This window comes from Pseudopipra pipra, chromosome 16 (assembly GCF_036250125.1).
Source record: "Pseudopipra pipra isolate bDixPip1 chromosome 16, bDixPip1.hap1, whole genome shotgun sequence".
NCBI lineage: Eukaryota > Metazoa > Chordata > Aves > Passeriformes > Pipridae > Pseudopipra > Pseudopipra pipra.
This window is the reverse complement of record NC_087564.1, coordinates 11105403-11127491: the sequence shown is the minus strand read 5'-3', so window position 1 is coordinate 11127491 and position 22089 is coordinate 11105403. Positions and strand designations below refer to the sequence as shown.

The following is a 22089-nucleotide window of genomic DNA, read 5'->3' as shown; positions in this document are numbered from 1 at the left end:
ATTCTTTTTGCTGCTGGCCTAAATCTTTATTAATTTCAAACTTGGCACTGGTGTTGATGTTTTGCCATTAATGGCTTAAGCTTTTAGATATTAAGGGTAACTGATGCACTAGAAATCTAAACATACACAGTTTTTAGTTCCTCCCTCCAGAGCCCAGCTCCTTGGGTTGGGTAGCAACTAACATTAGCATTTAGTGTCATTTTTCCTTCCTCCACCCTCCAGGTCGGAGATTGAGTTTCCTTCCTGACAGGGAGGTGCAGCATATATGTAAGCTCATCAGTTATCTTGAATTTCATAAAATATTGGAGAACTGCTCAGGTGATGAATCTCAATTAGCCAGTAACAAAAATAGTATGTGAACTTAAGAGAAAATGTTGTAATTAGACATGGCAGCATTCCTGAATTCCCTTCAACAGTTGGGACTTTAAGGTGTCTTGAAAGAGCAGCTTTTCCTCAAAGATTAGGGGAATAGTGATGGAGGATAGTTTTGCTTTAATAATCATAGGACTATTTTTTAAATGTTCTGGGGCACACATTAGCTATGGATGTGATTAATCTATTCATACATGCTTTTAGTCATTTTGTCATGTTCATTAGTTCCATAAGAAGCCTCATGAATCCAGGGAGTCAAATACAGGATAAATTTGCATTTGGTGTTGTTCTGTGGCTGTTTTATATGAACTTGGGCAGGCACTTGCTGCTATCTGATTTCAAAGGCTTGCATTTTTCCTAATACTCTAGAGATCAATGAATTTGTTTTAGCACTTCTCCAACTTTCTATATTGCTTGACTTTTAATTTCTACTAGGGCCTGACCTTCCTCTAAGTGGGATTCCTCTCCTTGATCTAAGTCAGTGTCAGTGTGTCTCTAAAGCTGCAAGTTTTACATTTGATGTTAATAGTTGGGCAAATCTTCAGTTTAAAGGCAGCCACTGTCTCTATTTGTGGCAAAGGAGTCTTGTCTTATTGAGTTACCATCTCATCATCCTGCACTCCCCTGTGTAAGGTCAGTTACATTCACTGGCACCTGCTGAAGCCACCCCGGTTTGTTTGCAGTTCCCTGGCAGCCCTGCCATTACTCAGGAGCTCTACAAATCTCTCTGTTGCAATGCCCACACCTTTCCTATTTTAGGGTGCTGGTATGCTGGCAGTTATTCTTGTGGGGGTAGGTGGAGGGGGCATATTCACTCCACAGATTTGGTGCTGCTTAGGGCTATTCTGTAAAGGTGCTCAAGCGTATTATCTTCTGCAGAAAGGAAAGCTTGCTGTTAGGGTATATGAGAAATTGTTTCTGCTCTGTTGGACCTGTTATTGAGCAAGGTTTTCCAAATCACTTTTTTGCCCCACATTTGGTAAGTAACTTCTCCCATCCTGGTGTTTACATCCTTCTTGTGTCTGTGTCGGGTTTCTCAGTCTCACTGCCCATTCAGTGAAACAGTACATCCCTGATCCTTCATCTGTTACTGCTCCTTCCAGACCCTGATGTGCTGTGGTGCTCTTCTTTGAACTCCTGTGTCTGTGATCCTTCTGGAAATGCAATACCTGGAAACAAATGTGCTGTTTTGCTGGCGCCTTCTTCCAGCTTCATGCAGAAGGGGCTGAGAGTCTTCAACTCCTTCCTGCTCCGTGTCACTCTGGCCTTGCTTTATGGGCAAAAACATTGGATTCATCTTTGGGCCATCTTTGAGTTGGGATTTCACACTGAATTTGCTGAACACTTTTCTTTTTTTTTTTTCCTCTCCCCGAACTCTTACTCAGTTTTGTGTGACAGTGTTGGCATGAAGATGCCAACTACAGCCATAATACATTTGTCACTGACTGTCAAAGGGACAGAGCTTCTCATCCTGCTTCAGCGTGGGTGCAGCAGGTCAGACACACTCCTGTTTCAGAGCTGGCTTTATGATGCCCATTTCCAGGTGTCAGTGTTCTCGTTATCATCTGATTATTCAAACCGTGCCTTTAGGATTCTGTGACTTCATGTTATACTCTGGGTAGCAGCACCATACAGCTTTTGCCTGTTTAATGAAGGTATCTGGTAACAGCCTGAGTTGATGATTTTCAGTCCCTGTGATAGAGTCATTGACTTCTGGATCCACTTTTCTGTACCTTGATGGCAGGCGATAAGCAGAACCGTGTTGGAGCCATGCCAGTGTTTTTCTAACCCCCACATGACATCCACAGGATGTCAGATTGTGCAGGAATTGCTTTTAAACTGTTATTAACTTCTTGCTGGGTTAGCTGCTTTTTATGGTTCTAATACAATTTCACTGCTTTGCAAGAAGCACATGAACATCTTACCCTTAATTTAGTGAGCTCATGCACATTACTGTTCCCTACATATATCTCTTCTCTTTTTGCACTTATAAATATTACAGCTATCCATAGTCAGTGATCCAGGCTTTGCCTGATGAAGATCCACTAAGAAAAGGAAGGCAACAGTTTTGGTCTGCTGCTCTTCCTTGTGAGTCCAGCTTTGCCATGTAGGAGATGGTTGAAGAGATGCCTGCACAGGCACTGAACAGAGGCAGGTGCCTGTGCAGGAGTACTTGGATCTTGAAGCTGAATAACCAGGTTAACTCCCAGATGATCCTGAATTAAGAAGTCTGGGCTCTGCAAATGAGCTCAGACTCTGCATGGAGCTGATTTATAAGTTACACCACTTCCAGAGCCACAGTGGGCACCGAGGCTTCTTTAGCTGTTGCTGAAGATAAACTTGTCAGTTCAAGCTAATGCTGACAAATCATAGTATTATTTACTACATAATTCTAAAAACAGCAACGAAAAATAAGAACCAAAAAAACCCCAACTTTAAGTGGCTCAGAGCCAATCTTAGCTATTTTTGCCAAGAATTTCTGGGAAGAAAACAAACTTTAGGAATATATTCTGGGTATCCGTAATACTATCCTGGAAATGCTCCAGATGGACAGAATTACTTTGTAAAATAATTTCAGTCTAATAATTTCGAGGAAGTCCTCTCCATAGTGGTGGATCATGTTGTGAAGATCCATATGGGTGCTTAGAAATATTTTTTGATGTGTTTTGCCATTTCCACCTTGCTGGATAAGCAGCTCTGGTTTCTAGAGACAAAACACATGATTGCTTTGAAGATTCTGAAATGTTGGGTTCTAAGACTTTTAAGCATAATTATACATGAAAGTTCTTAGATGTTGCAGATATTTCTGTGGTATTTTCAACTCAGTCAGAAGTAGGAAGGTTTGGAAACATCGAGGATTGCATGATTTTCCAGCCAAATTAGTAAATGCTTATGATGCAACTCATTCAGCTTTGGAAAAGCAGCTGGACTAACACAACTTTCCCTGAACCAAACTCTTATGGTTTAGCTATTAATATTATTCTGGATAAACTCCTTTCTATAGGGAATGGTTTTGGAGTAGCTTTCTCACCCCTTTGCCTAGCACTGATATGTGGCTTGAGAGGTGGAAGCAAGGGAAGTTCAGGTCCATGATAAATATTTCTCAGTCAGAGTCAGTAGCTGTTCCATCTTTCTGAATCTGCTCATTGACCTGCTTAGTTTATGCAGAGGAAAGACATTTCTTCTTGTAATTTCCATAACCATAAATGGTCACTAAATTTAACCAAAAAAACCAAAAAAATAGATTAGGAAACTCTAATCCTGCTTTATGGCTCCAAATCAAATTATTTGTCTTTCTAAATCTTTAAATTAATTTTATGGAAGGTCACAAGTACACCTCTCAAAGCGTATTTCAGTGAAAGCTGCAGAGTGATTTACTTTGAAACCTTCTGTCTCTTTGCATTTCTACATTTTTTTCAGTGTGAAACAAAGCTGTCAAAATATTTACTTGGGCATTTTGTTCAGACATTCTCATATGGAAATACTGTATCTAATAGCATCATTAACATGAATTCAGAAATCCTTCCATCTGACATCTGTCATTTACAGGATCAGCTGAAAAGTACCTTATTGACTAACCAGCCTCATCTTTAAATGGATTTTGAGATGTTGGGTTTTTTTAAACATACTGTCTCTATCTTCTCCCTGCTGTAGTAATGATAATTTGCTTTTCCATTTTGCCTTCTCTGATAGCATATCACAACTGTATTTTGACAAAATAAATGAAAAATATTTTGACACTAATTTATTTACTCTCATTCTGGCAGCTTTTGAGAAATTGTTATATTACCCCATTTTTCAGATGGATAATTAAACACTGATGAAGTTTGTGACTCACCAAAGTCCTTGTACTATGCAAAGGTCTCCTTTCAGGCAAGTGACATGAGGGAAACTAGACACAACTTTCTTCTCATCTGAGCACAGGCTCTGTTTTCTTTGGCCCTGTACCAGAGTCTGCTTCCAACAGAGCTGCAGGATTTTTGTCAATTCCTGATTTTGAAAGGGGAGCTTGCATGGATTTTGTTCTGTAGTGGTGTCTCAAGACATTCCTAAATGCCACCAGTCTCTGGGTGGGCATGCAATGTATGGATTATTATTCCAAACCCTTCTATAGCTATCTTGGGAGAGGCTTCTGTCTTCCATGGTTGGGATCTCCTGGCAGTTGTGGTCCTTCATAGTATGGCTGCAGGTGACCAGAGCAGCTTTATTCCACTTTATTGCTGCTGATAAAACTAGGAATGAAAATTTCCAAGTTTGCCAGCTGGAGGTTACAGACAGCACTTTCATTCTCAGCCACATGTATAAGATTTTCCTCCTGCATATGGTCTTGTATCAGATTAGGTTGGTGGCACTGAAAATGACTCATTCCCATGTGCCTGAGGAGGCTTCCCGTGCGTTCTTGGTGAATTGATTTTTTCCCCCGTTTAGTTTGCTTTTATTTAGTAATAATTTTATCAATAGGATGGTTAAACTTCTCATAATTTTTCACATATATATTGTCAAAACTGTTAGTTATATTAGCAGCAATGAACTGTAAAGTGATCTGTCAGATGGGGATAAATAGATTACATGTGTTAAATACGTAAATATTGAGGCAAACATAATTAAGGTTTCTTTGCCTGATTCTTTCCTGTAAAATAACATCTTTATTTCCAAACTTGGTTAAGAAAATTTAATGTCCTCTTTCTTAATGACTCATTTCCAGTAAAAGAAAATTTAGTATAAATGAATTTTCTTAACAGTTCATTAAATGTAGCCATTAGATATTTATCGTTGAGATCCGGCTTTCATCTTTCCATAGTATTATACAAAAGAGATTGCATCTAATTGAATAATTAAGCACCTTTAATATATTATTTCATCTGAAATTACTTTTAGAAACCTTGTGAGATATATTGGGGAGATTCAGGAGTCTTTAAAAACAGGCCAGTCTGCTCCAGGACTGTATCCTGAAGTTAAGTCGATGTTTTCAATCCTCACTGAAGTGCTCAAAACCTCACACAAGCACTTTGACCTTTCCCCTTTGTCTTGGGGGAAACCTGTGCACTGTTCAGGTCAAATCAAACCAGAATAATTAAAATAACTCATTTCACATGTAAGTATTACAACAAACTACCTCTTGATATTTTTTAACTAAAAGCATATTTCAGGGATTGTTTACTTTATTGTGATAAAATGTCATTTGCAGTGAGGTTGCACTGAAGGAGTGGGAGGCACAGCTTTTCCTCCTGGCTTCTGAAGTCTGCTCTCCCCTGGCTTTCTGGACTCCTTGCTTCAATCCTGGCTCCAAGCCCAGGCAGCCCATCCCTAACCCCCCTTCTGGCTTTGAGAAAAGGCATTTTGTACTCACCCATCTCCTTCCATTCAGACTGTGTTCTTGACATGGCAGAAATGCAAAAGGAAGGTTTTATGTTTTCTCTGTGTCATAAAATTTCGATCGAGGAGAATTAACACCACTACTCACTTCCTCAAACACGTTCAAACTATTCATCTAATGCCCAAAGACTTGTAGTAGTGGCAAGTAGTTTTGTAGCTCTAGGGAATCATTTAGTCTAGTCAGCCAAAGCCAAAATTAAAATTTAAAATGCAGTTGGCAATGATTATTAATCAATTAGCTCCAGGGAGCTGTCAAGGCTTCCTAACCAGAGTTAGAATAACAAGAAGTATTTTTGAAATAATAAAACTAGATCCTTAATAAAACTTGTCTCTTCCTTCACACATTCATTAATATGATGATGCCGAAAAAGGTATCAGGAATTAGGTTTATATGAATGAAATTGAATTGGAATGGAAGCCGTCTGCAGGAAGCACTAATTTCTTTAAGCACAGATTACTTAAAATCTTAGTAGTACAACACGTGTCACAGGGTATTAGAAGAGGGGAATCTGATACTGTCCTGAACACCATTGTGCAGTATCAGATTTTATTATGCATTGAGAGATAACTGAATATCTCAGCTAAATAAAAAAAAAGTGAGTGGGCTGTCAACTGCTGTACACTTTTAGGTTGATCTTGATATTGATATTGGCCCTTTTTAGAACTCTTCTGCAGAAGGAAGTGTAAATCGGTCTGTAAGGTTACAACTTGGGAGATTCAAATGGCATGGGGTCTGCAACAGTGTCTCCATCTGCCTCTGCCATACTTCCTAATGAATGCAGCCGTGGGATGTCCAAACTGGGATGTAAAAAATGACAAGGATGGTTGACATGTCCTTTTTTTTTTTTTTTAAACTTCTATATATGTTCTTGCCGTTGGTCCAGAATAACCTCAAATGTGTAACTTCTCAGAGGCACTGTAAAAGCCATCTGTGTGATGGGTTATTTGAAGAGGGCTGCGTGGGGCTTCCTGTAACAGAGATGAGCTTTGTCTAATTAGCCAGCAATACAAATACTTGGATTTCATATAAAAAAAAAATTATATTTTTCTTTGAGGTGGTGGTGGGGGGGGGAAGAAGCTTTAAAAGTTTTTGTAGCTGATTTAAAATTTTAAAAGTAATGAAAATGAGCTACTCAGCTTGAGTCTGTGCCTTGGCAGGAGTGTTCTGCACCACAGTTGGGTGTTATGTGGTGTAACGGTAAAGGAGAAGAGAATTGACCCTATTTGTTTTTTCTGGGTCTGGTAGCATATCCCTCATCTGATCTTCAGAAAGCATTTATATAACTGGATTGTTGCCAACTTTTGAAAATGATTTTACATGCAGCTGGCTTCTTACATGATTTTCATACAGACTGTGGGGCCCTCTTTATCTCCTCGTACCCCCCAGGATGTTCTTCATGGGAGGGAGGCATAACAGTTGTTTTCATTTTCCCTTTCCCTTATTTCTGGTCCAGGCATCGTTGTGACCAGAATTAAGTGCAAGAAAAGATGGACATCTGGAGAGGAGATGGGACTTCAGCACAGCTTTGAGATAGCACTTGGTTGTATATTCCTTGCAGGAGCAGAACAGATTGGCTGTGAAGGGCTCAAATTCTATTTTTTATTCTTCTGTGATAATTCAACTCCTGCTTTGTGTTCTTTTTATGAATGTATGTAAAATAAAAAGCACATTTAGCTTAATAATAAAGTAATGGTAGCTGTGGGCTTTCAAGCCTGCTGCTGACCTTTTTGTTATTATTGAAAACAGCAGAAAGTGCTGAGCATATTATTAGTGCTATAGATATTCTAGTATACAGTGCTATATATTTTCCAATATCTATTCTAATATATTTTTTTTCCTAATATATATTCTAATATGTAGTGCTACATATTTTCTAATCAAAATGCAGTTTTGCTGCAGACAGGCTAATGCAGATACCAGCAGCTAAATAACTGTTATTAGGAAAATAATTTTTAAAGCAACTGTGAAGGTTTTTTTCCCGGTGGAATGCTGTTGGCATTTGCAGGTGGGTTGGTGTCTATGAGAAGTTGAATCACAGTAAGATTCCCTACGTGTGCTGTAGCAGATGCAAGAGAGAGGAGCTCTACTCATGACCTGCTGTATGATTTTGAGGCATTGTTACAATTTTCTGGGTCAAATTTTCTTTCCACTTATCTTCTGCCTCATCTGTTTATACTTGAAGCTCTTCAAGGGAACGTCTCGTGTAGCGTTTGAACAGAGCCTGTGGGGGGGGAGGAAGGGGATTTTTAGCTTGGCCGAAGCCTCAGGATGCAAACATAATATAAAACGTTACAAATAATGGCAAGTGATAAAAGTACATATAATAAAAGATAAGCTGCAATAAACATTTTATGTAGATTTAATCAAAGCTTTGCTTTGTGGCACAAAGGCCCTTTCCTTTTGCTTTATAAATACTTTCTAAGAAAATCCTGTGACCTGCCTGCTGTACGGATACAATCAGATACAATGTGTCCTTATCTTGGACATCAGGACAAAAATGGGACACTAAAAAGCACATTTATTTTTTCCTGCATGTGTGATTCCTAAATTAAAAAGAAAAAGCTTCCTCCCCTTGCCTTTTCACAAGTCTGTAGTCATTACGCTGCGTCTAAACCAGATGGAAGAATATATTAAAAATTGTTTTTAAACCACAGATTGAGAAATGGTGCCAGGATTTTCAACCAAAAATGTGGCACTGATTCTAAAATCTGTTGACAATTTTAACAAGTTTTCTTTTGGCAGAAGAGCTCCATTAGTGTCTTCTCTTCCAGGAAAATAAGGAAAACCTTTATCTGAGTCAAAATTTATTTAGATTCCAAACTGGATCAGAGAATATCAGTGTAAATATATTAACTTTCTCCAGGAATTGGAGTTGGGAAATAAAAAGACTCATCCATAACATGAGAAAAACACAGTTAAAAATGAAGGCTACAACTGTCTCTTATGTCTGTCTAGATCTTGGGTCCTGCCACAGATCAGTGTGTCCAAGATTTTAACTACAGCTGTTCCAGTCTAGTCTCTGAAAATCTGTTTAGGATTTAAATTTTGGTTATCTTTTTTTTTCCAAATGAGGAAAATCAGCATCACATACACTTGAAATTAGATTATCTCTTACCTTGCATTGAGTGCTGAAGTGTACCATGAGGTAGCTTTCTGGTCATGCAGCTGGGTACAAAACCAGACATTCCAAACCTATCCTTGTAAAAGTAAATTCACTTTAAATGCCCCTGAGAGAAACAGAAGAAACTCTGAGTACCCCCAATAAAAATAAACACTTTTACATTTCCCTTAAATAATTGTACGTGTTATAACTGGACAAAAAATTATTATTCCTGCCTCACTATATGCACTGTAAGGAACGTATAAAACTTCCACCCACATCCATATTTTTTTTTAATATATCCGTATAAAACCTCTATCCGCAAAATGGCTCCTCTCCCACAAGAAGAAGCTTATGCCCAGTTTTTCCTCCCTCCATGCTGCTTCCAGGGGTTGCAGGGAGCCTCTTTGAGGAGCAGCATTGCCGTGCTCACCTGTTGGCCATATGTGCGTTGTGCTCACCGTTGGACTGACTCAGTGTTCACAGTTTCCAAATTCGGGCCTTATAAGGGCAGTGAGTTGCCTTAAACACTGGTGCATGGGGTTTTAAAGTGGCTGCTCTTGTATGTATTGCACCATGAAATATTACAGCAGATCACCTGGGTGCCAAGTGTTTCAGCAAGGCTTTAAATATCTTTAAGGGGATTTTTTTTAAAGGACGGTGATTCTTTATTGAGGAAACACCTGTGATCCACATTTTACTGATAGGATGCTGTTTGCAGAGAGTTTGGGCAATAAAGTGCCTAACTTGATTCCTGCAAGCCTTAGTCATGTGCCATAACTCCTGTTCAGCCTTCCTTGGGGGCCATGTAGAAGAACACAGGTGATCCTTAAAGACAGATTGCAGGGTGATGAATAACTGGTGTATCCAAACAGAAAACTACCCAGATAAATGAGGTGGGAGGAATGTCACAATTTTTGTGTAGTGTCATAGAATGCTGCTTTTAACATTTTCAATAGATCTTCTCCATGAATGTGGTGCAGTGGGCCAGACCCGTGGCTCTGTCCCTCCTTGGAGGGAAACTCGAGAGAGTCAGACATGAGGGTCCTCATGGGTAAATCACAGGGGAGGCTGCACTCTGAGCTGGTCCTCAGGGCTGGAGAAACCTTTCCAATTAATTCCCTGATACTAAGCCTGGGCTATGTGCTGGAGAGATCTAAGTTTGGTGGCAGTCTGCTTTTCCTTGGATAGATGCCCAGGCAGGAAGGTGTATCCAAGCTGGACTGGACAGTGGCACACAGTTGGAGCAGTGCATGTAGGTTGGTCTAGGTGTCCTTGCCTTTGGCACACAGCAGTGCTCTCGTGTCTTCTGGAAGGTTATCAGCAGTCACATATCTGTCTGTCTTCCTGGTTTCTTGAGACTTGTCTCCTACGCAATAATTTTTTTTCAAGTTGAATTAGTCAAATGGTTGGTTCTCAGCACAGAGCTTTTCTGCACACTGTGATTATTTACCAGTTGTGACAGCTTTGTAGTGTTTTGTCCTGGCTGGTAGTCTGAGCAGATGCATTGTATTGACTTCCTGAATCCAATTTGTAACAATAATGTTTTTCTCTTAGTATGTTTCTGGAACCAATTTGACTACTTTCCCTTCCCCATCTCTTTCTACCAAGGCACCCCAAAGGGTGTCCTGCCCTGCATGCTACCAATTGTCTTCTGTTTGCCTACTTATGCTGCCTGAATTCCCATGTTTTGGGAATAGATTTGTGTGAGATGACTACAGGCACTAAAAGTCATTTATGAGATAGACTAGTGAGAATCTTGGGCAGCTTTTCCACAGGAGACTCATGGTAAAAAAATGAAAGCCCAAATGTAAAATTTCCTAAGCTGCTTGATTTATTTGATTCACTTCCTCTGTCTCTTCAATTTCAAAGCCACTTGGGAAGATCATTTGCACAAACATTTAAGTTCTCTTTAACTAAATTCAACCAATATGTTTTTTTCGATGAGCCGGAGCTCATAAGAAAGATTCAAACATTAAATGTGTAAAGAAGGCAATTAGTGTTTGTACAATATATTGAAAACTAGCCTAAGGCACACTGGAAAAATACATGTTTTACACATGTATATTTTTCATTCAATTCCATAGTTTATCTTAGATCCTGACATAGATAATGTAGAGGCTACCAAATTAATTCAAACAGTGGAAGAGGTTGTGATTGTCTATAAAAAGAGGTTTTTTAACTGTAACGTAGTTGGTCTTACTCTGTATATTTAATCACTCAAAGGAAAAGCCTTTTCTCCTGCTGTACTATGTCAAGGAAGATTATCTGCATGTAAACAGCAAAATGAGACCTCTCTTGTGTTGCAAAGGTTGAATTTCTGTGGTTTAAAAGTTGAGCATTTCTAAAAATATACTAATGATGTCATCCTGATAAAGGGAGATACCCCTCTCACTTTGTCATGGAGTGATACTTTCCATAGGTTTTAAAGCTGTCAGTGGAGTAGGAAAAAGCTGTCATAGGAATCAGTGGAAAAGTTTTATTTTAATAACTGTTGGGGAATCCAGTTACAGAGAGCAACTGTCATGTTATCTGCATTAAAGATTGTGCATCCATTATCCGGAGTGTTTTGACCACAGTTTGATAGGAATTCAGGTCAAGAGAAGGATAATTTTCTTAAATGGGGAGAAACAGGAGTTGATACAACCATGGATATAGTACCAGTTAGAAACTTGGGAATATTTTCTGAAAATACAAGTATAGCCATTGTCCATTAAGGAAAATACTATTTTTTCTTACTGTACTAATTTAGGATTTGATTCTAATAGGACAGAGCACAAAGCAAAAGGAATTCTGAGATTCCAATGCTGTAATGGGCACAAATGTACTTTCTGCAGTTGATTATGTTAAAGTATTTGTTGTTTATATGAATTACTGTGGTGTATATAGAGCAGAACCTTTCAGGAAGACAAACTAAAACTTTTGTTTGTTTCTACAAGAGAATTCACTGGATTGAAAGTCCATATGGGATCTTGGATGCAGGAGTACAACGACTTGCCTTAACATGTAGAAGAGAGCATATGGTTTTGGTAATAGGTTAATAAGAGCAATTAACCTTATAGTGCACTCATTTGCTGGTCTCAGTTGTTTATAAACTAGGTAATAAAAATATTTTAACATCCTATAGCTTTATGGGAGATTAGTGAAATCAGGCTGTGTTTTTGAACTTTAAAATGCCAACACTACTCAGGTGAGAGTGTAAGTGATAGAAACATAAAATTAGCAGAGAATAAAAGATTCAGAGTACTCTGTGGTGTGTCTAACCAAGGGATATTGCAAATGTCTAAATACATAGAATACTGTGGAGAAATACAAACATGTGTTAAAGGTTTTCATTAGAAGAGGGACTGTTTTCACAGGATGCAGTCACAGATCTGTCATTCAGCTTGTTCTTGTCACCTTGCAAAGACTATCATGTAAAGTGTTTCCAGGCTTAATTAACATAAAAAAAGAATTCTAAACTTACCTTCTTCTTCTTGAGGATGAACCTCATAACAGAAAAGGTTAAAAGAACAGCGAGCACTGTCGTTGTCTTTGGGTTTTTGTTTGTTTTGAAGGACTTCTAGAAGTTCAGTCACTTCCTGCAGAAGTCCCAGTTTCTCAGTCAGGAGCTGCTGCGTTTGCCTGGCAAACAGAGAAAGTGGGAACAAATGAGCAGGTTGTTGTTTGCCCCACAAATTGCACCTGCAAGAAAAGCCCTTTTTATTTCATCCTCTGTGGCCCCTTGCATTACAGGTGGTGTCATTTTGACAGTGGTTTTTGTCCACTTGGGCACCTTGCTGTGAAGGCAAAGTGACACCAAGGGTTGAATGATCTTTGGTTTCTAGGCTGGTGGTGATGGGAGAAGGATGGTTTCCCTATAATAATAATTTTTTTTCCCATTCTGTAAGTTTTGTCAGTCAGCTTTTTGGTCTCCTGCTTTTGTGCAATATTTGTTTTGGAAACTTCTGCCTGTTTATCAACAGTGTTCCAAAAGATACCTCTAAATCAGCTCATTTTTAGATTTTATTTGAGCATGTAAAAGATGATATATTGTAATTATTTGTCTGTCCTGGTTTACTGTTATTTGTCTGATTTTTACCTTATATGTTGGCTACAGACTATTGTATTAAGCTTAGTTGGTGATAACCCTAGTGAGCTGTTGCTGCTTTTTCTTTATCCTGAATTTGAACATCAAGACAGTATTTTTTTTCTTTAAGTTTTCTTCAGAGGCTTCCATGGAACCTCTCTGTGCAAATTTGTGGTCTCATTTTTTTCTCTTTCATTGAATTGACTGAACAATGTACTAGCTGGTGCAGCATTCAGCAAAGATGAGGACTCTTTTGCTTTATTAGACTTCACAGTGTTTAAACAATACTAATTCTCATACCCAGCTGGCTTTTCAATTGATTTCTGTGCTCTCTATTGCTGTGTAAAACAAACTGGAACATTAATGGCATCTTGCATGCTACCCTCTGGAGACTTATTTTTCTTTAGAGGAAAAATCAATTAAGTGTGAAAGTTTCTGGGTTTCTCCTTGTATTTTTTATTCTTTCATTTTAAATTCTATTTTAGTGTGCTGTCAGATTTTGTACATGTTAAGATGCTAATTTTCAAGCATGTAATTTTAAAAGAAGTCTTCATTTTATGGTGGGATTTGCTGGTTTACTCATTTGTTTATAGAAATAAATGTCTCTTTCTTCTTCTAAAACAGAATATACCAGCTTGAAAAATATGTTCAAGATGTATGTAAATGTGCTATTTTAGCCCAGCTAAAATTTTGCATATTTAAAATGTGTTTGCTAAACAGCCAAAGAACGTTTGCAGATGTTAGCCATTTGTTTTGCCCCCTTGCTTTGAACAGTATTGAAGTATTCCTTGTGAGAGAAACCATTTTTCTCTCCTGTAAACATAAATATTGAAGTCACACCTTTAGGCAAACCCAAGCCTTAAATATATGCTCCTCAAGGATGAATTGTCTGCTCTGAAACATCCATCTGTGATGGGCTCCAGCCATTGCTGAGGTGACCACTGTAGCACAAGTTTCTCCTTCCAGTCCTTCAGAGGCTGCTTAATTTTTTATAAATTTCAGTTCATTGTGAAATATCAACTTTCCAAAACCAAAATTTGATTCCTTGTCCACTCCACCTCCCCCAATAATCAGGTAGCCCTGCAACTGGGATAAGGATTTGGGGTGCTCAGTTGTTGTTGTGGGTCAAATGAGGGCAGTGACCTCTCATAAAGGACTGGCCAAAGCTGGGGAGTGGGGCTTGGTATTTAACATCAAGGAATGAGTGCTTTCTGAGGAAAACTTATAGCATTCTTGGCTATGATATCTTCCTAAACCTTTCACTATTTGCACAGAAGCCAGGTGGCCTTGTACAAAATGTGTGCCAGTATCCGTGCCAATGCATACCAAGTCACTTGGAAGCATTGTAGGGAATATTTTCTGAATAAAGAATGTTTTGCTATCACAATATTTCATTCAAGCAAATTTTTTTTTTTCTAATTTTCTGCAGCTGGTCTGAAAACCCAGGAGAATGGAAGTTTCAAAAGGCAAGACAAACGTGGCTTCTCCTGCACATGTATGATAAAGAGAAGGTTTGTATTAATGCTGCTTTTTCTCAGAACAAATATGATATAGTGTTATACATTAGTTATAGCTATTCTCTATTAACCAAAACTTGCTAGTACTAGCCATGCACTTGTCTAATAATTTTTTAATAATTTATAAATTACTTTGTTTTTAACCAAGATGCTGAGTCATTTTAATTGCTTGTCATTGATATTTTTACTTTGTTGGTGATCATTCTCCTGTGTATGCTAGATTTTTATATTTGATGTATGTCAAACAAAAATAGGGCAGATTCATGTTTTATTTAAACCTAGAGTTTACTGAGAATTTGAGTCATGTCCTTAGTTTGAGTTTCCTAATGTGGAACCCAGTACTGTAAACCATGATTCTCATATTGCTTCAGATATCTCTGGCTCCATAGAAGATGTACAGTCTTATTGCCAAGATGTTAAAATAGCTTCCTCATTAAAATATAAGTGAAACCTGATGTTGATTGTGCAAAACATAAAGTATAACCAGAAGCCAGGATTGCATCCATACTGAAATCCATTCATTTCATAACTGAAAAAACAACATAAATTGAATTTCCAATAAGCCTGACCATCGTGGTATCGAGTGGGAGTTTCAGGTCATTTATTTTGTTGTGTAATAGAACAAACATCTGCCTATTTGCACAGTGCCTTATTTATTGATTCATTTCATTGACACTCAGTTAGGTTTTGCTGATGGTTTTGTGTGCACTTGAACGTTTATTCATACCAATCTTCCTGACCCAAATTACTCAGTGGCTCTTAAGCCAATCATCTGACATAGGGTGTTACCTTTCTGGTTAAAAATACTTTTAGAGGCCCAGATAATTAAAAGCAGAGTTTCATGAAGGCAAAAATGTTCACAGGGTGTAAATACATTAAAAAAGATGAGTTGCAGAATACAAATTTGATGGTGGTCTCAAGGTTGTTTGCTCTGTCTTCAGTTTTTAAGTTTCCCCTTTAAAAACCTTTATCAACCTTCCAAAATCAACATGTGCTCTTCAAAGCTACCTAGAAATTGTTTGGCAGGCAGAACAATGTTTTTACTTTTTTACCTGTTTACCTTGGGGTTTGTGTTGAATTACACTGGGACATAATGAACCTAAAGTAGCGTTTGTTTTATGTATCAAAACACAGCTTAACCCCTTATTTCTCAACACTGAAATGAAACTTCCTTTTGCTTTTTAATCTGCTGAAAGTGCTGAGATTTATTTAAATTCACATATTTTGTGGTTTAATAATCAGAGAAGACTGAATATGAGCTTTAGAGAATGATGAACATCTGCATCCAGATTCAGTTAAGTTAGTAGAACTGTTCAAGTGCTTATAATTAAGCATATGATGAAGTCTCTTCCTTCAGGACCATAGGGAGGGCACACCCAGCTTCTTTTGAGTATTTTTTATATCCAAATTCAACTTCCTGTCCATTGCAGAATAAAATCTGTTGGTAATCCAAGCATGACTAAAGTACAAAAAGAGACATAAGACATAAGTTTCTTTCCTTCCTAAGCCACGTCTTTGATCTCATGGTGTCACTTGGGTGCCTACTGAAAAGCCATGCAAAGCCCTGAGTTGAGTTTCCTGCACTGCTATGCCTCTTGCTGTAAGAAATAATTTGAGATTTTCAAGTTGTTTGCTACATGAAGGTTTTTTTTAAGTCCCTTTAAAATCCATCTGGTGGTTGGCTGACAGCTCCCAAGCCGAGCCTGTGTACCTATGGTGTGTATACTTCTCCAGGATCCAGCATAAAACAAACACTGGGTCATTTGTTGATATTTGTCATCTGGCACAGCATTTTTAGGAAGTTATAGATCAGCTGTATTCAGCTTTGGGGCTGCAAGGCCTGGAGCTGAAGCTTCCTTGGAAGGTAACCCAAAAGGCAGCGTGGTGGCAGTGAGCTGAGGTCCTCTGTGCTGGGATCTGTGTTTGCTTTGCAAAATACGTGGGGATCTGCAAGTCTCTGAGTCTGAAAACTTGTGAGTTGCATAGTTTAATTGTAGAGTGATAACTGTTCTTTTCCTGCTGCTCTTTTGTAGTGTTTCCCTCCTTTTCCCGATGACAGGAATTATTTCAGGGCGGGATATTTCCGTTTTAGTCAGCTCCAGTTAGAACAGAGGCAAGATTAGTGTGTGAGAGAGAAAAAGAAACGAGGAAAGGGTCAAAACAAGGTTTAACAAAAGAATAATAATAAAATCCCATAAGCATCACTTCCACTTCCAGAGCCGTGGTGGGAGATCTTGATCTCCAATTTCAAACGAGTCTAAAACTTAGATCTTAGAAGAAGGATTGTGTTCCTTCTTGGAAAACCTCGCCAAGACCCCTGAAATTGCCGCTTTTGTAATACTGTATTTGAAGAATTAAAATTTGGATTTCATTAAGTTTTTGCTGGCACTTTGTGTGTTCCAGTCCTTGCTATGGCTCTACTGTATAAGTCAGGAGGAAACATGACTTACCTTGCCTACAGGGTGCTGCATTGTGAGCTCCTGCTGAAATAAACCTCAGAGCTGTGTTAAAGAAAAATAATCAGCCACATGTCAGCCTGTGCAGTTCGTATTTCTAAGTTTAGAGTAGGTTTTCAATTGCTCCTTCAAGCATTTTGCTTAAATGATATAATAATAACTGTAGTTCCACGGGTATGTCTATGCCATGAGGGCTGAGAACAAGAGTTGTAAATTACAGAGATAATTTAGCCAAGGTTTGAAACATGGAAATGTTGCTGAGCTTTAAAAGCTCAGTACTGAGTATCTGCATTAAAGGAGCACTGTCACACTGAAATTGTTTGCATCTGAATGGTTTGTCTGTTATTAGTACCAGCTTAGTGTGAGTAAAAACTTTCAAAAATTTAGACATTTTTCATTATGTTTAAACGTGTTTGATTTGTGTATTATAACAACACTTCATATATCATCCATTTCAGTGTTAGTCACTGTAAAATTAATATTTTTTGTAACTGTGTTGTTTCTTTAATGCAAGAGTGTTTGTGTGAAGAATTAGAAGGTTTTCCATAGTGTACAAGTTATGAGGCTGAATGCAGACTTCAGTTTTGATTTATTGCTTTGTAATATGCCTGATTGATGAAGGCAGTCTTGGAATATTCTTTCTTCCTCTTCTTTTGGAGTGATAGAAGTTTTAGTGATCAAAGTTCTGCTGCCAAATGTCGATGGAGAAATAGGTTGTAAATTAAGTGTCTGTTGAAGCTCTGTCATCTCTGAAATGTTGATACTTTGCAGAATTGAAACCGCCCTCGAATAATTAGTCTCCAATCCTTTAAATACTTACGTATGTGTTTGACTTGACTCATGTCAAGTTATATGTGTAAAGTTAAACATGGAGAAAAATATTTGCAGGATGAGGTAATTTTAACATCCCCTGATTCACAGCAAAAGATATTCTGTTATTGGCTGAAACCTGTTCCACAGATACACAACATGAAGTCAAGATATGTTTCAAGATAAGTCTGTTCACCTATTATTTTGGTTTGAAATACTGAATAAATAATTCCAAAGTCTTTGCTAAGTTATTGCCAAGATTAAGGTAATGATCATTTAAACTGTATGTTCTACCAGATAAGCTAAAATTTAATCTATGACTGGTTAATTAGAAAGGGAGGGAAAGGGGGATAACACAACTGTAGATGACTAAAGTGCTTTTAATGTTGGACATGTTGGTTCAGCCTATCAGTTTTAGTCAGCGTGATTTCGAAATTATTTCCATATGTCTGAATTTCAATTTGTTTTTCAAATTAAGTTCTATTCCTTTGTATAAGCATTCTGTCAAAGTGCATGATGGTGGGTGGTATCTCAAGTCAGCAAACAAATAATTTTTGGGTAGGGATGAGGGTAATTCTGGCAAAATTCTTTCTTCAGGCACATTTATGCAATTCTCACCAAATTTAGCAAGATTCACATACATGTTTTCCAAAAGGAGGATTTGGCTGGTGTGTTTTGTTTTTTTCTTGCACCAACCCTCACAGCCTTGAGCTCCCTGTCAGGGAGTGTTTGCATTTGCTGCTCAGCATTTCCACATCTGCTTAGCATTTCCTCTCAGATGCTCTGCCCATCCGAGCACATGACAGTCGTCTCACCATGGTCCATCCCTCCTGGCAGCCTGTACCTTTCAAACATTTCCACTTGGAGTTGGGCATTGGCAAACACCAAAGCCTGTGCCTGTCTCCTGATTGTCTTTCAGGTGATGCTGTGACATGATTGCAAATGAGTATTGAGAGGGAAGAAAATAAATCAGATTTTTCCTTGTTTGTTTGTTTGTTTGTTTATTTGTTTGTTTTCTTTAAAGGTTCCAGACAAGTATTTCACCATTTTACTGGATTATCTGCAAGGCCTTCAGGGCGGGGCAAGAGACAAAACTGTGGAGAAAGCTGAAGCTTTTATGAAGGAATTTGATGGTTCTGATGGAGAAGACCCAAACGTGCTGGAGAAGTGTGAGCGCGTACGCCAAGTTCTGCAACTGCTGTCCTGAGAGTATTTTTGAGTCTTAATGCTTGTCTGGTGGAGAGGAGGAGAGGATGTCATATACAGAGGCTATAAGTGAGTTGTAAAGATGTCATTTTCTAAAAGTAATCCTAAGTTTTGTACTCATAATTTTTTGCAATTGCAAATATTTATCGTGTTTTGAGGCGATGAAATAAAAATAACATATATGGTCCATAGACTTGCTATTGATCTTACTGCACGTCTTTAACAAACAAACCTCTCTCCCTCTCATTAGTTTTTCTCCATCTGCCCCTGTAATTACTGTTAAATAAGAGAAACTTTACAGTTCTTAATAAGAAGAGCAAAGGAACCAACAAAAAGCCTGGAGGGTCTTTTACAATGGCAGCTTTTAAAATGAGTGTACAGTACAGTGCGTGCTCAGCCAGCTGTAATCTATCACTTTCAGCTTCAGAAGGATGTCACTTGGATTTGGGAAAGATCATTTTCAGTCTGTTGAACATGGATTGTATAAGACAGTTGCTTATTAGTACTTCACACGGTGCTCTGGAGATACCATCAGCTTTGTTAGTTTTCCTTTTATATTTTAAAGTTTTCAAATGCATTAGGGCAATTGTTTAGGTATTTAGATAATGCACAGATGGGAACAGATCAAATCCTTGCTTATATGTGGTGAAATCATCAGATTGTACCTAAACTTACCCTACAACGAGAAGTTCTGTGCTGTATCTGGCCTGACAGTGTTACATTTTCATCTTTCTCTGGTAATTGGCATCCAAAAGAGTTAATTCCTCTTCGTTCATTTTGGTGTAGGACATTTGTCTCCTATGAACATGCTGAAAATGAGGCTTTCAAGTGAAAACCAAGGACATTAATTACTCAGAAGTTGGATGATTGGCTTATTTAATAACACTGGTATTCAGACAGAGTTCTTGACCTGATTCTTTAATGTTTCTGCAAACATTGTTCATACTTTACTAATAACAACTATATGAAATGTGTAGTGTTTTAGAAGAGTGGCTGTCTTTGGGAATTACAGCTTTAATTTGGATGGGTGAAGGAGGGGAGGATCTACAGATATTCAGGCCTGATTTTTCAATAAGAAGCATTTGAGTGGATTTGACAGCCTTCATAGCCATGGATTAATACAAATCTTTAAAAGTACGAAATATATTACTAATAACAAATAACTTATGCTTTCTGACTTCTTGAAGACGATGTTTGCAGTCCAAAAATACTAGAGACCAGCATGCCCTGCTCTAGCACAGTAACTGGGATGGAGTTTGGCACAACTTGGAGTGGGGCAGAATTGAGCAGCAGTGTCCAGGTGAGCTGCTGATGGTTCCTCAGCAGCTCAGGTGCTGTGGCAGTACCAGAGGGCAGCAGTTGGGTGAGGGCTGCAGAGGAGGCAGAGCCAAAGCCTTTCTGAAGCCCAAAGCTTCACAACACTGCTCTTCCAGTGTGAAAGCTGGTAGAAAGTATCTGCAGTAAAAGGAAGCGATCCTGACATTTAGTGAACTCATAAAGATCATTGGATCAAGTATTTTGCATGTGAGAATATGCAGCTGGGAAAAGCTGCTGTCACTCCAAGCAGAAGCTGGTACTTTTTTCTTTCCGCTAGGAAAAATAGGAATTTCTCGTGGATGAAGTTTTCAAAGTGTCCTTTTGTGAGTTTTTCATTGCACTTTGTATGTCAGAGAAGAATTTTTGTTCTCTCTGAGCATTGCCACTTTTGATTTCTCTGTCACTCAAAACTGTGGGTCCCCATTGTGCACTTAACGTACTTTGCAACTTAAAAGCACAAGCACATTGCAAATGCACTTTGGAATAGACTTGTAATAAAAAAGATGATAAAGGTAAGATCTGAGCAAAAAAGTGTGAACCTTATATGATTTTGACAGCTTTGTCAAAATTTGCCTTTCTTGGACCTTGATTCTGACCATGTGCAAGTTCTGACAAATCTGTGAGAAGAGACGCTTTGTAGATCAAGAATGTCATGTTTCTTTTTATATCAGTTAATATTAAAAGCACACAAGACCTGCCAATCTGGAGTCCATGTGAACAGCAGTATTTGGAAACGAACTGTTAGAGCCTCTCACCAGCACAGTAATAAACCTCTGGGAGTAAAGTCCTGCTCTGATCTCCTCTTCCTCAACTGCTATTTCAGCCCTCCCTTCACTCCTACCTATTGCTGGGTGAAGGACATGGTGTTTGGCCTCTGCTTTTGCAGTTATGGAAAATTCAGAAGCTACAAATGAAGGTAATTGTTGCTGTGGTTGTGTTTGGCAGAGAAAGCAAAGCATGAGCTTTCTGCCTCATTCCTCTTGCTGTAGGTGCTGTTCCAAGGACAGGGGGGTCTTGAAATTTGATAAAAGTCTTGTCAGACTTCTGCTTGGTGGTGTTGCACGTGTCTTGTGTTTCCAAGCTCAACATGAAAAAATCTAAGAGTTGTCTTATACGTGACAATAAGTATGTAAATACTGTAGTGTAAATAGGAAAGGATACTTTAATTGCATTTCACTTTTTTACTTTTCACCTTTTCTTAAGGAATCTCTCACTGGTTGGCAAATAAGTCACCTTCAGAACAGCCATGAAGTGCAAAAGGACACACGTTTTTGGGAGACACATATTTACTGAATTCCTGTAGCTGGTTGAAGCTGTATGGGAAGATACAATCTGGCACTTTATTCACTGTGTTTTGTCATTTGGTCATGTAGAATTTTCAAATCTCTGCCTCACTTGTAGCTTAGGCAATCCTGTGGGTACAGATAGAACAAAATCACGTCTCTCCCTCTGTTTGAATCAGTCTACTGTGTTAAGAAAAAATTGCATCCAAGGCTAGAAGTAACAGTGTGTGCAGAATGACAAATTACATCTCCATCTGCCTGTGCTAATCGTCTTCTAGTTGAGTTAATCTGTATTGTGGAGCTCTGTTTAGCAGAATGCATGTCCTAAGAGAATGCTGAAGTCAGGATTTCTAGGCAAAATAAAGGAACATTAATTACTTAGAATTGCTTAAAGCTGGAACTGTGCCTCTAATGGAAGTACTAATTACTCAGAATTTGACAGTGTAAAAAGTTTCCTTTGATTTGGCTGATCCTTGCTATGGGTTGTGTGTCTGTTTGGTTCTTTGCTGTCTGCCCACAATTTTAATTTGTTATCACCATTGTAAAATAACTGGGTAAATGAACTCTCTGTTCCTATTTGGA

The 22089-nt window shown here is 38.4% G+C and overlaps 1 protein-coding gene across 12 annotated transcripts in view; it reads left to right on the top strand.

Annotated features, from left to right (window-relative positions):
* C16H7orf50 (chromosome 16 C7orf50 homolog) overlaps positions 1–19100 on the top strand; it is a 123011-nt gene extending 103911 nt beyond the window's left edge. For all 12 annotated transcript variants that reach the window (XM_064673113.1, XM_064673114.1, XM_064673116.1 and 9 more), the window contains 2 exons: positions 14348–14429; positions 18726–19100. In XM_064673113.1, the coding sequence (XP_064529183.1) occupies positions 14348–14429; positions 18726–18908 (265 nt within the window). In that variant the 3' untranslated portion in view covers positions 18909–19100. The remainder of the gene's footprint in view (positions 1–14347; positions 14430–18725) is intronic.
* The last annotated feature ends 2989 nt before the right edge of the window (positions 19101–22089 follow it).